The sequence below is a fragment of the Babylonia areolata genome, chromosome 20 (assembly GCF_041734735.1).
Source record: "Babylonia areolata isolate BAREFJ2019XMU chromosome 20, ASM4173473v1, whole genome shotgun sequence".
NCBI lineage: Eukaryota > Metazoa > Mollusca > Gastropoda > Neogastropoda > Buccinidae > Babylonia > Babylonia areolata.
Genome location: NC_134895.1, coordinates 36876183 through 36888177, shown reverse-complemented (window position 1 = coordinate 36888177; position 11995 = coordinate 36876183). Strand labels below are relative to the sequence as shown.

The following is an 11995-nucleotide window of genomic DNA, read 5'->3' as shown; positions in this document are numbered from 1 at the left end:
TCTAGGTCTTCGGAGTCAGCAGATTCATGGGGGACTCTCGTTACCGGGAGGGACGTGGTGGCGGTCTTCACTCTCGGGGGGTAAACGCTTACTCAGTCTAGTTCCGCCGCGTCTGTGCTTAGTAGGTGATGTCCTAAGTACGTTAAATCATAATAGGCATTATTGACCAACACCAAAGTGACTCAGCAGCAGTGCAGGGCCTCCTTAGGTGTGTGGCTTCCTGGCGACCTAACTTCGATGGTTCCCTGTGGACTGCTGACGCTGATACTTTGACAGACTAACCCGGGTGTGGCTGTGTATGGGGAAGACTCGGAATGAGTGGCGTGGAAGTAATGCCACTAAAACGATGCAGATGACGGGGCAGAACTGCATGACCCCTCCCCTCCCCCTCTCCCCCCACGCCCCCCCCAGACCCCCCCCCCCCCCACCGCCCCACCGCCAAAAACAAACAAACAAAACAAAACAAAACAAAAAAAAACACCAACAAAAGCAAACAAACAAAAACTGCTATTAAAAACAAAACAAAAAGAATTTTAAAAGAAGCCTAGTTATTTTGGGAGTAAAAAAACAACTGAAGATAGTGTGAAACCACTGAAAATATACACCTAATTACCAAGTGGAATGTTTTATTCTTTGCGTAGAAAATTTCTTCTAAACTGATAAAAATGACTGCTCTTGATGCTGTGTCAGAATATCAGATCAAAGTGCCAAGTTTAGAGAATTAAAAAAAAAATATATATATATATGTAACAGTAAAGTCAGTTTGCATATAATTTGGCTTCTTTTTAATTTTTTTTTTTTTGGTGCCCATCCTAGAGGTGCAATATTGTTTTAAACAAGATGACTGGAAAAATAATAAAATTTTCCTATTTTTATGCCTATTTTTTTGTCAACTGACAAAGTATTTGCAGAGAAATTGGCAATGTTAAAGTTTACCACGGACACACAGTCACACACACACAGACACATAGAGAGAAAGAGAGAGACAACCGAACACCGGGTTAAAACATAGAATCACTTTATTTACACAAGTGAGTCAACAAACAAAAAAACGAAGGGAATTATTACGAAGAAACTGAAAAGATAACACAAACTAAAAACAACAAAATCTGACAGAAGAATTGATTGCGGTGTTACTCTGTTCTGAAAATAGTTAAGGACCAATTTCATGAGAACTCGAACAGTTTTCTAGTTCTTGGGGGTATGGTCAGTGGTATGATGCTGAGTTTTTGGCAAACAGCGGGTATATATAATGTTGTGTATCTTTTGGATGTCTGTATCTTTTGGATGTCTTTTGGATGTCTGTATCTTTTGGATGTCTGTATCTTTCCGATGTACGCCTTAGGCAACACGGCCGTGAAGTTTTTAGCCAGCGAAACTGAGACTAACCCCTGTCTTTTGCTCCATGCCTGTGCGTGCGTTTAGTGTGTGTGTGTGTGTGTGTGTGTGTGTGTGTGTGTGTGTGTGTGTGTGTGTGTGTTTGACAGACAATTAATACTAAATAAAGAGCAGATGCAACAAGTCTTTCAGTGAGACTGATGATGATGATGATCATAGAAATGGTCGAAGAAGGATTAAAAAAAAAAAAAAAAAAAAAAAAAAAAAAGGCATCAAGGCACCACTCGTATCCAGTCAGACTGGTGTGTGTGTGTGTGTGTGTGTGTGTGTGTGTGTGTGTGTGTGTGTGTGTGTGTGTGTGTGTGTGTGCTTGCACCCCAGTGCGTGTGCGTCCATACGTGGAAATGCGCGCACTTGTATTATTCTATTTTATTTTTATTTTTTATTTTTTTTTGTGCAAATTAAAACATTTTACAATCGATTAAGCATAATGGGACATTATGATGAAACAAACACTAAAAATAGATAAAGAATAAATAGATGATTAGACAGATAGATAAATAGACATATAAACTGGTTAGTAAAGAAACATATAAACAAACAAAAAGAAACAAAGAAACAAAATGAATAGATAAATAAATAAATAAATAAATAAACATATTGATATTGACAGCGTTTAAAAAAGGGAAGAAACACATTCTCTTGCATATCTGCATGTTATATATAGCTTAGAAAATAATTTCAGTTGCATTTATAAGGCAAAATTCATGATACACCTTCACCATAATTATAACATACCATATTTGCTTCAGCAAAATCATCAGGGAGAACAGGTACCAGCACACATTCTCGTATTGAGAACAGGTATTTCAATAGTTTGAAAATGTTTTCGATAGCAAATACATTTTTCCCCAATTAAATACATTCAAAGGCCCCGCAATGTGTTTGTTTTTTCGTTGTTGTTTTTTTTCTTTCTTTTCTAGGAAGGGGGGTGGTTTCCCCTATCTCCTCATTCCCGGCGTCGTACAGCACGGATCTTGTAGGGCTCGGGCACGTGCGTTCCGCCCAGGTGTCCCACAAGGCTGGGCAGGGCCTCCGGTTCCGGTGGCAGGAACCGGAAGTGCTGAACGAGCGTGCTGAGGTACAGGAAGAGCTCCACCCGGGCCAGTGCCTCTCCCAGACACATCCGGCGTCCTGTGGCCGTCAGCCGTGCACAGGGTGAGCATGGTGATGATGATAATGATAGTGATGATAAAAAGAAGAAGAAGAAGAAGAAGATGATGAGGAGGAGGAGAAGGAGGAAGAGGAGGAGGAGGAGGAGAAGAAGAAGAAGAAGAAGAAGAAGAAGAAGAAGAAGAAGAAGAAGAAGAAGAAGAAGAAACGAAATGATGATAATGATAGTAATAGCAGTAATAATAATAATGATAATCATCATCATAATAATCATAATCATATTCAAAATCATTGTGATAAAAGGGGAAGACTGCAGGGGAGAGAGTGAGTGGGAGGGCTAGGCGGAGAAATCAAAAGTAGCTTCTGGGGCAAATAGCCTCCCTTGGTACATTACGTCCCTTGCGTATCCGGAAGTAGCGCCTTTTTTGAAACAGGTCCCACAATTCAAGGTACCAAGACAGAAAATTAACCAACCGCCGGCCCACCTGCCCGCTGCCCCCTTCCACCCCACCCAACCACACCCACACAACCACCCATACCCACCAACTCCGAAAGGAATGAACTCCTCAGGCCTGACCAGCTTCCCGTCGGCGTCGATGAACCTCTCCGGGCGGAAGCTGTACGGGTCGCCGCCCCAGACCTCCGGGTCATGGAGCGCCGTGTCCAGGAACGGCATGATGACGGCGCCACGGGGAATGACGTAGCCCCGGAAGCTGACGTCACAGGGCGTGGAGTGCCCGACGGCGAAGGGGGCGATGCTGGAAACCCGCAGGACCTCGTTGAGGGTGGCCTCCAGGTAGACCATCCGGGGCCTGTCGCGGATGGTGGGCGGGCGGTGGAGGCCGATGACCTCGCGGACCTCCTGGAAGCACCTGTCCTGCACGTGCTGGTGGTGCAGGAAGTAGAGGAGGGTCCAGCGGAGGGTCACCGACGTCGTCTCCGTCCCAGCGATGAACAGGTCGCCCACCGTCGTCAGCAGCTCCGGTTCTGCAACAACAACAATAAAATAAATAGATATATGAATAAATAAATAGATGAATAGATAAACGAATTAAAAAGAAAAAGAATAGATAGATAAGTGAATAAATAAATAAATGACTAACTAACTAACTAACCAACTAACTACTAACTAACTAACTAACTAACTAACAAACAACAACAACAACAACAACAACAACAACAACAACAACAACAACAACAACAACAACAACAACAATAAGGATGATGATGATGATGATGATGATGATAACCCTACAACTAACGATGATGATGATGATGATGATGATGATAATAATAATAATAATTCAATTTACAAAGCGCCTTTCCACATAGAGCATGCTCACCGACGTTGTACAATGTAGACACCCATGTTTAAAACCACGAATTTAAACACTGAAGTGAAAAAAAACAAAAAAACTTTCATCCACAATCCTTTACAGTCAGCAATTTGCGGCTTCTACCAATTTAGTGTAAAAAAACAACAAAAAACAACCAAAAAAAACAACCAAAAAAAAACCCCCCACAAACCCCCCCCCCCCAAAACTCAAAAACCCAACAACATGAAATTGATAATGTTTTTGTTTCCTTTTGACCCAACAGATCTCTCTTACTAGCTTTCTGTGTCCTGCTCACAGAGGTATAGGTCAGCATCAGCGCGGCAGCGGTCAGTCACATGTACTGCGCTAAACGCTTTCCCGCTGGCGAGCTGAATTCCGCGCTTGTGTAATCTCCCTTACACACTCTAGTCTTTCTACTCTTTGTTAGGCCAGAAGTGTTATTAAAAATCAAACGCAAATTAATTATGTTCCCGCCCCCCAACAGTGGTAAACTTTACATCAGTGTGATCAGTGTAATTTGTTCAATTTTATCGGAAAAAGAACGGCTCTGTTGCTCACATCTGGACAATGCATACAACACAATACAATGCAGTATAATCCGATCTGACCTGACATTTAAAACGACTCGCTTTGACTAACTTCTTTCTTTCTTTCTTTTATATCTTCCTTATTTTATTTTATTTTTTTACAATAGTTCTGTTCAGTTACTCAAGGAGGCGTCACTGCGTTCGGACAAATCCATAATTATACGCTACACCACATCTGCCAAGCCAAGCAGATGCCTGACCAGCAGCGTAACCCCAATGCGTTTAGTCAGGCCTTGAGGAAAAAAAAAAAACATACCCAAAAAGGTAAGCAGATAGATAATGAAATAAAATACAACGCGAAAAAGACCCCCCACCCCCACCCCCCAAATAAATAAATAAGTGAATAAACAGATAAATAAATATAAGACAAGAGAGGCAAGGCCTTCAAGACTCACTTGTGACTGAGAGTAAAACACACAAGCTTTTTGTGTATTGAGTATAATTTCAAAATGTAATGTTTAAGATGAGAAAGATCAGTTTAAAGCAAATTAAGTCCCCTAGCATTAATTACAGAGTAATTTCCCTTCTTTACTATCTGCACCAAAACGTTTGCAAAATAAATAAAACTTCCATGCTTAGCAAAAGAAGTTCCTGTTTGAACAAAAAATGATAATAATGACTGCTCTTGTTGTTGGCTCAGAATATCAGATCAAAGTGCCAAGTTTAGAGAATACAAAAATATAAATATAACAGTAAATGCAGTTTGCATATAATTAGGCTTCATTATTTATTTTTTGTGCCCATCCCAGAGGTGCAATATTGTTTTAAACAAGATGACTGGAAAGAACTGAATTTCTCCTATTTTTATGCTTAATTTGGTGTCAACTGACAAAGTATTTGCAGAGAAAATGTCAATGTTAAAGTTTACCACGGACACACAGACACACACACACACAGACAACCGATCACCGGGTTAAAACATAGACTCACTTTGTTTACACAAGTGAGTCAAAAAGGCAGAAAAAGAAAATAATGAAAAAAAAAAATGAAAAAAAAGAAAAAAAGAAAAAAAAAGAAAAAGAAAAAAGATTTACCACAGAGGCTGGTAAAAACTCCTTGCTTCTCTTTCCTCCTCATTTGCTGCAGGTAGCCATAGATGAAATCCCTGGCAGGTCCCTGCTGATGTTCATCATCATCACCATCACTATCACCATTCAATTCGTCCTTATCGTTGCCACTGTCGTCATCGTCGCCGCCCCCGGTCATAGTGGAAGGGCGCACGTGCTCGTCGATCAAAGGCTGAAAGAAGGTCTCCTCAATTGCCTTGACATTGGCCATGATCTGGCGGATGCCGAAGAGGTCTCCTGGCAGGTACTCCAGGAACGGTATGAAGTGGATGACGGCCGCGCCTGTGCATGGATGGATAGATGAAGACAGAGAGAGAGAGAGAGAGAGAGAGAGAGAGAGAGAGAGAGAGAGAGAGAGAGAGAGAGAGAGTGAATCAGTATATCAAAATCACTATCATCATCTGCACTCTGCTTCTTCTTGCTCTTCTTCTAGCTTACTTTTCTTTTTCAAAGTAGTAGCAGTAGTAGTAGCAGCAGCAGCAGCAGCAGCAGCAGAAGCAAAAGGTGTAGTAGTAGCAATAGAAGTGTGTGTGTGTGTGTGTGTGTGTGTGTGTGTGTGTGTGTGTGTGTGTGTGTGTGTGTGTGTGTGTGTGTATCGCTGTGTGTGTGTGTGTGTGAGTGTGTGTGTGTGTGTGTGTGTGTGTGACTGAGTGAGAGAGAGTGAGTATTAAATGATCATGACTTCTTGTTCTTCGTCTATTGATCATGATCATTATGATGATGATGATGATGATGTCTATTATCATTATTATTAGTAGTGGTAGTAGTAGTCGTGGTAGTAGTAGTAGCAGCAGCAGCAGTATTAATTTATCATCATCATCGTGCATATAATACAGGATTCATCTCACTTCCCAGGCGTTCGATGTTGTCCTCCACGTTCTCAATGTAGCGGATGAAGATGGGGTCGTCGTAGCGGAAGCGCCGCCCGAAGACGATGGAGCAGATGTTGTTGGACACACTGACCGTCGTCAGTCGGTGAAGGTCCGCTGGCTGACCCTGGTGATCCTCGATAGCGCGGATGTAGTGGCTGACCTCCTCTTGCACCTTGCCGGCCAGCAGGTTCTTGCCCATGCCCAGCTTGCGGAGGATCTCCAGCGACACCTTCCGCTGCTCCTTCCACGTAGGGCCGTGCGACAGGATGATACCTGAGGATGAAGGTTGGAGGTTGAAGGTTACTCAAAGGTCCCGTAGACCTTTTACATACGGGGCAGCGAATTCATATCCACTGTGCGACGGGCGCAATAGCCGAGTGGTTAAAGCGTTGCACTTTCGATCTGAGGGTCCCGGGTTCGAATCTCGGTAACGATGCCTAGTGGGTAAATGGTGGAGATTTTTCCGATTTCCCAGGTCAACATATATACAGACCTGCTTGTGCCTGAACCCAGTTGGTGTGTATACGCGTACGCAAGCAGAAGATCACACACGCTCGTTAAAAATCCTGTAATCCATGTCAATGTTCGGTGGGTTACGGAAACAAGAACATATCCAGCATGCACCCCCGTCCCTGAAAACGGAGCATGGCGGGGTAAAAAGTCATACACGTAAAAGCCGATTCGAGTGCATACGAGTAAACGTGGGAGCTGCAGCTCACGAACGAAGAAGTAGAAGGAGTTTCACTGTGTCGATCTAGGGCTCTCAGCCCCCAAGGGTAAGGAAGGCAAGGCCCAGTTCTCTCCTTCTGCTGTTTTAAACCCTTTCCAACTGCCGAGTCTGGTTCCCAATCACACCTGGCTGGAGTGAGGAAATCGGAGTAAAGTGCCTTTCTCCAAGGACGCAACACCATGCCGAATCAAGGGTCTTGAACCCTGATCACTGGTGAACACTTAATCAGAAGTTCAACTGACGCCTGATTCTGTCATGGCGTCTCCAAGTTAGGAGTTTGGAGAAGAAGATAAATCCCAAGTAGGCCTACACCATTAATTTTGTTGCTTGACTGTCTGAGAGTTGAGCGGGGATCCGTTATCATTTCTGTCTGCAAAATTAAGATAACAGCAGTTCGAGGATAACGGCACCACAACTGTCCAGTTGTCACTACTCAATAAAAGAACAGGGGTACAGATCTGGGCGCTAAGTCCTAGCCATTGGTAACATAGGTCGCTGAATGTATAACTATACATAATGATATGCCATTCTGTGGTGGGCAGCTTGTAATCTATGTTTCAACCCGGTGTTTGGTTGTCTTTCTCTGTGTGTGTGTGTGTGTCCATGGTAAACTTTAACATTGACATTTTCTCTGCAAATACTTTGTCAGTTGACACCAAATTAGGCATAAAAATAGGAAAAATTCAGTTCTTTCCAGTCATCTTGTTTAAAACAATATTGCACCTTTGGGATGGGCACAAAATTTTTTTTTTAAAAGAAGCCAAATTATATGCAAAATGTATTTACTGTTATTTTATTTTATTTTTTTATTCTCTAAACTTGGCACTTTGATCTCATATTCTGACACAACAACAAGAGCAGTCATTATTATCTTTTTTTTTCAAACAGGAACTTCTTTTTAATTAATGCTAGGGGAATTAATTTGCTTTAAACTGATCTTTCTCATCTTAAACATTACATTTTGAAATTATACTCAATACATAAAAAGCTTGTGTGTTTTACTCTCAGTGTACAGGGCTTTCACTATGTTCATTTGCCCAGGTGGTATTTTTCGGAAAATACTAAAATCAATACGACGAGTGGACTTTACAGATCTATTGGTTGACCCCTGAAGGTCATGGGCAAAAATCAATTGCGTTCACATATTTATACACATTCAAAGCACGTGCTCATATTCTTCGCGAACGCGAACTACGCCATTTTGTTTGAAGTTGTTGACCTGCCCGTTCAATCCTATATTCAATGGACAATACACGATAACATGTGATGGAAAGTTGGAGAAGGAGACCATTAAATATTTATTCAGAGAAAGATTTGTGAACGCCTCATCACTTACTGGATTATGCCCCAAACTGCCATAAGAATATCCACAGAATCAGTCGGAATTCAGTTAAAAATTGTAAACCATGCGAGTTAATACCATTGAATTGATCATGATGAAACGAAAAAAATTCCAGTCTTGACTTTTCTCAAAATGAAGTCCTTTTCACTTCTTACGACGTTTAGAAGTACTTGTACTTGGCTCTACATGTTATTAGTTTAACAGAATACTCAATTTTCATATCAACCTTAAAACTATTAAACTAGAATGAAGATAAAAGAGAAATTGAATCGACCGTGTCGTACTACATTCCCGGCGGGTGTAACTAAACTTGTACATCTATCTAGATCTAGAGAAAACAGCTAAATGTTGCAGTGTGATTGTGGCGATAGCCACGTCTCCTTTACCGCGGACTGAAAAAGAATTTATTATTGCCTTTAAAGATTTTTTGAATGCCCAAGATACACCAGAATAATATGATTTAAACAGCGTTCTCACTGTGAATACCAAAATTGATTTATCGGCCTTTAAAAAAGTATGTTGAAATATTAAATGTTAGAACGTCAATTAAGGAGGCCTGATAGTGTAATGAGTAAGACAGTTTCTTCTCACTCGAACACGCGGGGTTCGAATCTGGTTAGGACTTTTTTTTTCTTTTTTTTTTCAACCCGAAGCTTTATAATAACAAATACAGAACACATTTCAACGATTAGATTTTTTTTTAAAGTGTATCACAAGTGAGTCTTGAAGGCCTTGCCTCTCTTGTTCAACTTAACTTACGTTTGTTTCCTTTCAAAGTGACCACCTTTATTCTGTTTGACTTACTTTTGCTTTCCAACGATCTCACATTTTCCCTTAAATGACATTTGTCTTTCTGTTTTCTAATAATTATCTTTAGTTAACACTTATTTCATTTACAGCTTAGTCTTTTGTAGGGGAATCATCCAAACGCCGACTGTCCTAAAGCCTTCTTGGACGAGAGAGTGGGGATGTAACTTGGGCAAGACACTCTTCGCTATAATCAGATTCTAGCCCGGATAGTCAGGACAGCAGTTGCCTCCTCTGCCGTTCTGATGGTCGTAGTCGGGCATCACTTATTATCAGAGAACATTTATTTCGTTTCATTTTTCTTTCAGTGTGACCCTTCTCTTTGCTGATTTCTTCAGTTTAACTGATTTTTTCAATACTTATTTTGTTTTACTGACTTTGTGATGTGTATGTGTGTGTGTGTGTGTGTGTGTGTGTGTGTGTGTGTGTTCGTGTGCATGTGTGGTGCGTGCGTTCGCACGTGTGTGTATGTCAGTGTGCGTGTGTGTGTGTGTGCGTGTGTGTGTGTGTGCATGCATGCACGCGGGTGTGTATGTCAGTGGGTGAATGTGTGTGTGTGTGTGTGTGTGCACGCGCGCGTGTGTGTGTGTGTGCGTGTCCGTGTGCATGTGTGGTTTGTGCATGAGCGCGCGCACGTGTGTATGTCTCTGTGTGTGTGTGTGTGTGTGCATGTGTGTGCGCCGGTGTGTATGTCAGTGTGTGTGTGTTTGTGTGTGTGCATGCGTGCGTGTTCATGCGTGGGTGTGCGCATCCTTGTGCGTGAGCGCGTGCGTGTGCATGGCTGCATGTGTTTGTGTGGTGCTTTTCCTCGTCCAAAAGCGACCTTTACCTCTGCCTTTGCAGATCCGGTCGGTGATAGGCATTTGCGGGCGGTGCGAGAAGACGTCGGCGTGCTTGACGAAGGCCTCCCAGATGGCAGGGAACCCGCACAGGATGACCACCTGCCGGCTCCCGAGGAGCACGCTGAACACGTCCCCGTAGCGCTCGCGCCACTGGTGCAGCTTCGCCCGGGGGTCTTTCCCCAGGAGGTGCAGGTGTCCCAGCACGGGCAGGGCAAACCCAGGGCCCGGGGGAAGCCTGGTGGTGGCGGGACGTGGATGGTTGGTGAGGTGCAGCCACAGCCATAGCAAGGACAGCCCCACCACCACCGCAGTCAGCAGCAGGGTCACGGAGAGGCCGAGGATGTCCTCCACCATAGTGATGAGGGATGTCGTCGACGACGTCATGGTGAGGGGGACCTGAGGTGAGGAGGTGAGTCCTGTTTTTTTAACCCTTTAAAAAAAAAAAATTCCAAAAACATGTACACAATACAGAGAATAGTATGAAACAAACAATATAAAACGAACAGTAGCATCTTTCACTACAGAGAGATAAAATAAAACAAAACAAGACAGACTAAACAAGGCAAAACAAATCTGTAACAACATCAACAACAAAAAAAAGAAAAAAGAAAAAAAAAAGTCCAATCGTTCAATCAATCAATGTTTACATCTGGTGGTCAACCTTTTATCTCTTAATATATTTGATGTCATTACTCTTGCTTATGAGTATGACACGCCCTCTGTGTCTGTGTATCATCATCAGATTTCTCATCTGTTGTAGAGTTATTGAGAAAGATAGTTGGATAGGTATAGATATGTATGAAATATTTCTGTTTTATTCTTATGTGACGAGGTGGTAAGGTGGTGTTAGAGAAGGTGAAGACAGGTAGAAGGTGTTAGCAGAAGAGAGCTGCAGCCAGGCAAGGTAGACTCAGGAAGGCGGTGCACCGGTTTTTCTTCTTTTATTCTCTCATTCTTCCAGACCAGGAGAGTTCTTTATTTGTCTGGCACTCGCTCACTCCTTATATTCTATTCCGCCGAACCGCAAAGCCAGCGCCGCGAAGCGACTCACGAAACCGGCCCTCCGCGAGCCTTGAGGGGCCAAGCTTGTGTTTGTTTGACCAAATTTGGCGGCTTCTGACTTTCGGCTCGGGGAACTAACATAGACATATTATATATCACACAAAACTACAAGAAACGAGCATTTTCTTAAGCTAAACCATTTTCTACAAAAATAATGTAGTTAAAAACTAAACAAAAAGAGTCACTGAATGAACGAGCTTTTAACGAGTTCATGTATCATTTTTGTACATTACAATTAAAACGTCGCGATATGTAATATAATTGCAACAGTTAAGTAACTGAAAATCCTGAATTTCCAACTATATAAAAATCATCTATAGAATCTGCTTCTAGAGTAAAGATTTTTTATGTCAAAATTCAAGAGAAAACTCGACGGACAGCTCCCTTGTCGGCACCGGTTGGCGGTGCTTTTGGCACTTGTGATCGACAATGAAATACTTCGTTTAAACCAACTACAACACAACTATACATGTATGATACAAATCAGATTGATAACAGAAATGCAAACATCTGCAAGACACGCTATAAAAATGTCTAGGTATTGTCAAAACGTATTTTGCTCAAATCGGCACTGAGAAATTCCAATGGCTTGAAGAAGAGAGAGTTTTGTGGGGCCGAAATACTGTCAGACATTTCGTACTATCGCATGCCTATAACTTAGGAGTACACGGAAAGCGATACACGAGAAGAAAGCTTAATCATTTACATTTTAATGCACAGTCTAAATTCCACGGCAGCTATATCGATTTATAGAAAACATGGTATTTTATATGTTTCAACTGAGTGGATTTCGAAGTTCGTGCCAAAATTCATTCACATAAATAATAGTTTAAAAGAG

General features: G+C 42.1%; 1 protein-coding gene across 1 annotated transcript; it reads right to left on the bottom strand.

The window, feature by feature from the left end:
- Positions 1–1424: 1424 nt before the first annotated feature.
- On the bottom strand, positions 1425–10525 carry LOC143294942 (cytochrome P450 2B4-like). The gene is made up of 5 exons (XM_076606463.1): positions 10083–10525; positions 6351–6647; positions 5470–5784; positions 3055–3498; positions 1425–2532 (listed from the first exon to the last, which is right to left on the bottom strand). Exons 1-5 carry the CDS (start codon positions 10477–10479, stop codon positions 2348–2350), a joined length of 1638 nt encoding a protein of 545 aa, XP_076462578.1. The 5' UTR covers positions 10480–10525; the 3' UTR covers positions 1425–2347.
- Positions 10526–11995: the final 1470 nt, after the last annotated feature.

What these genes read in the sequence shown, in the direction of transcription:
- LOC143294942 (XM_076606463.1), bottom strand. Translation starts at nt 10,479, where the DNA reads ATGACGTCGTCGACGACATCCCTCATCACTATGGTGGAGGACATCCTC. An exon ending in CCGGATCTGCAAAGGCAGAG is followed by an intron (nt 6,648 to 10,082) that starts GTAAAGGTCGCT and finishes CTTCATCCTCAG; the next exon opens with GTATCATCCTGTCGCACGGC. An exon ending in GTTCATTCCTTTCGGAGTTG is followed by an intron (nt 2,533 to 3,054) that starts GTGGGTATGGGT and finishes TGACGGCCACAG; the next exon opens with GACGCCGGATGTGTCTGGGA.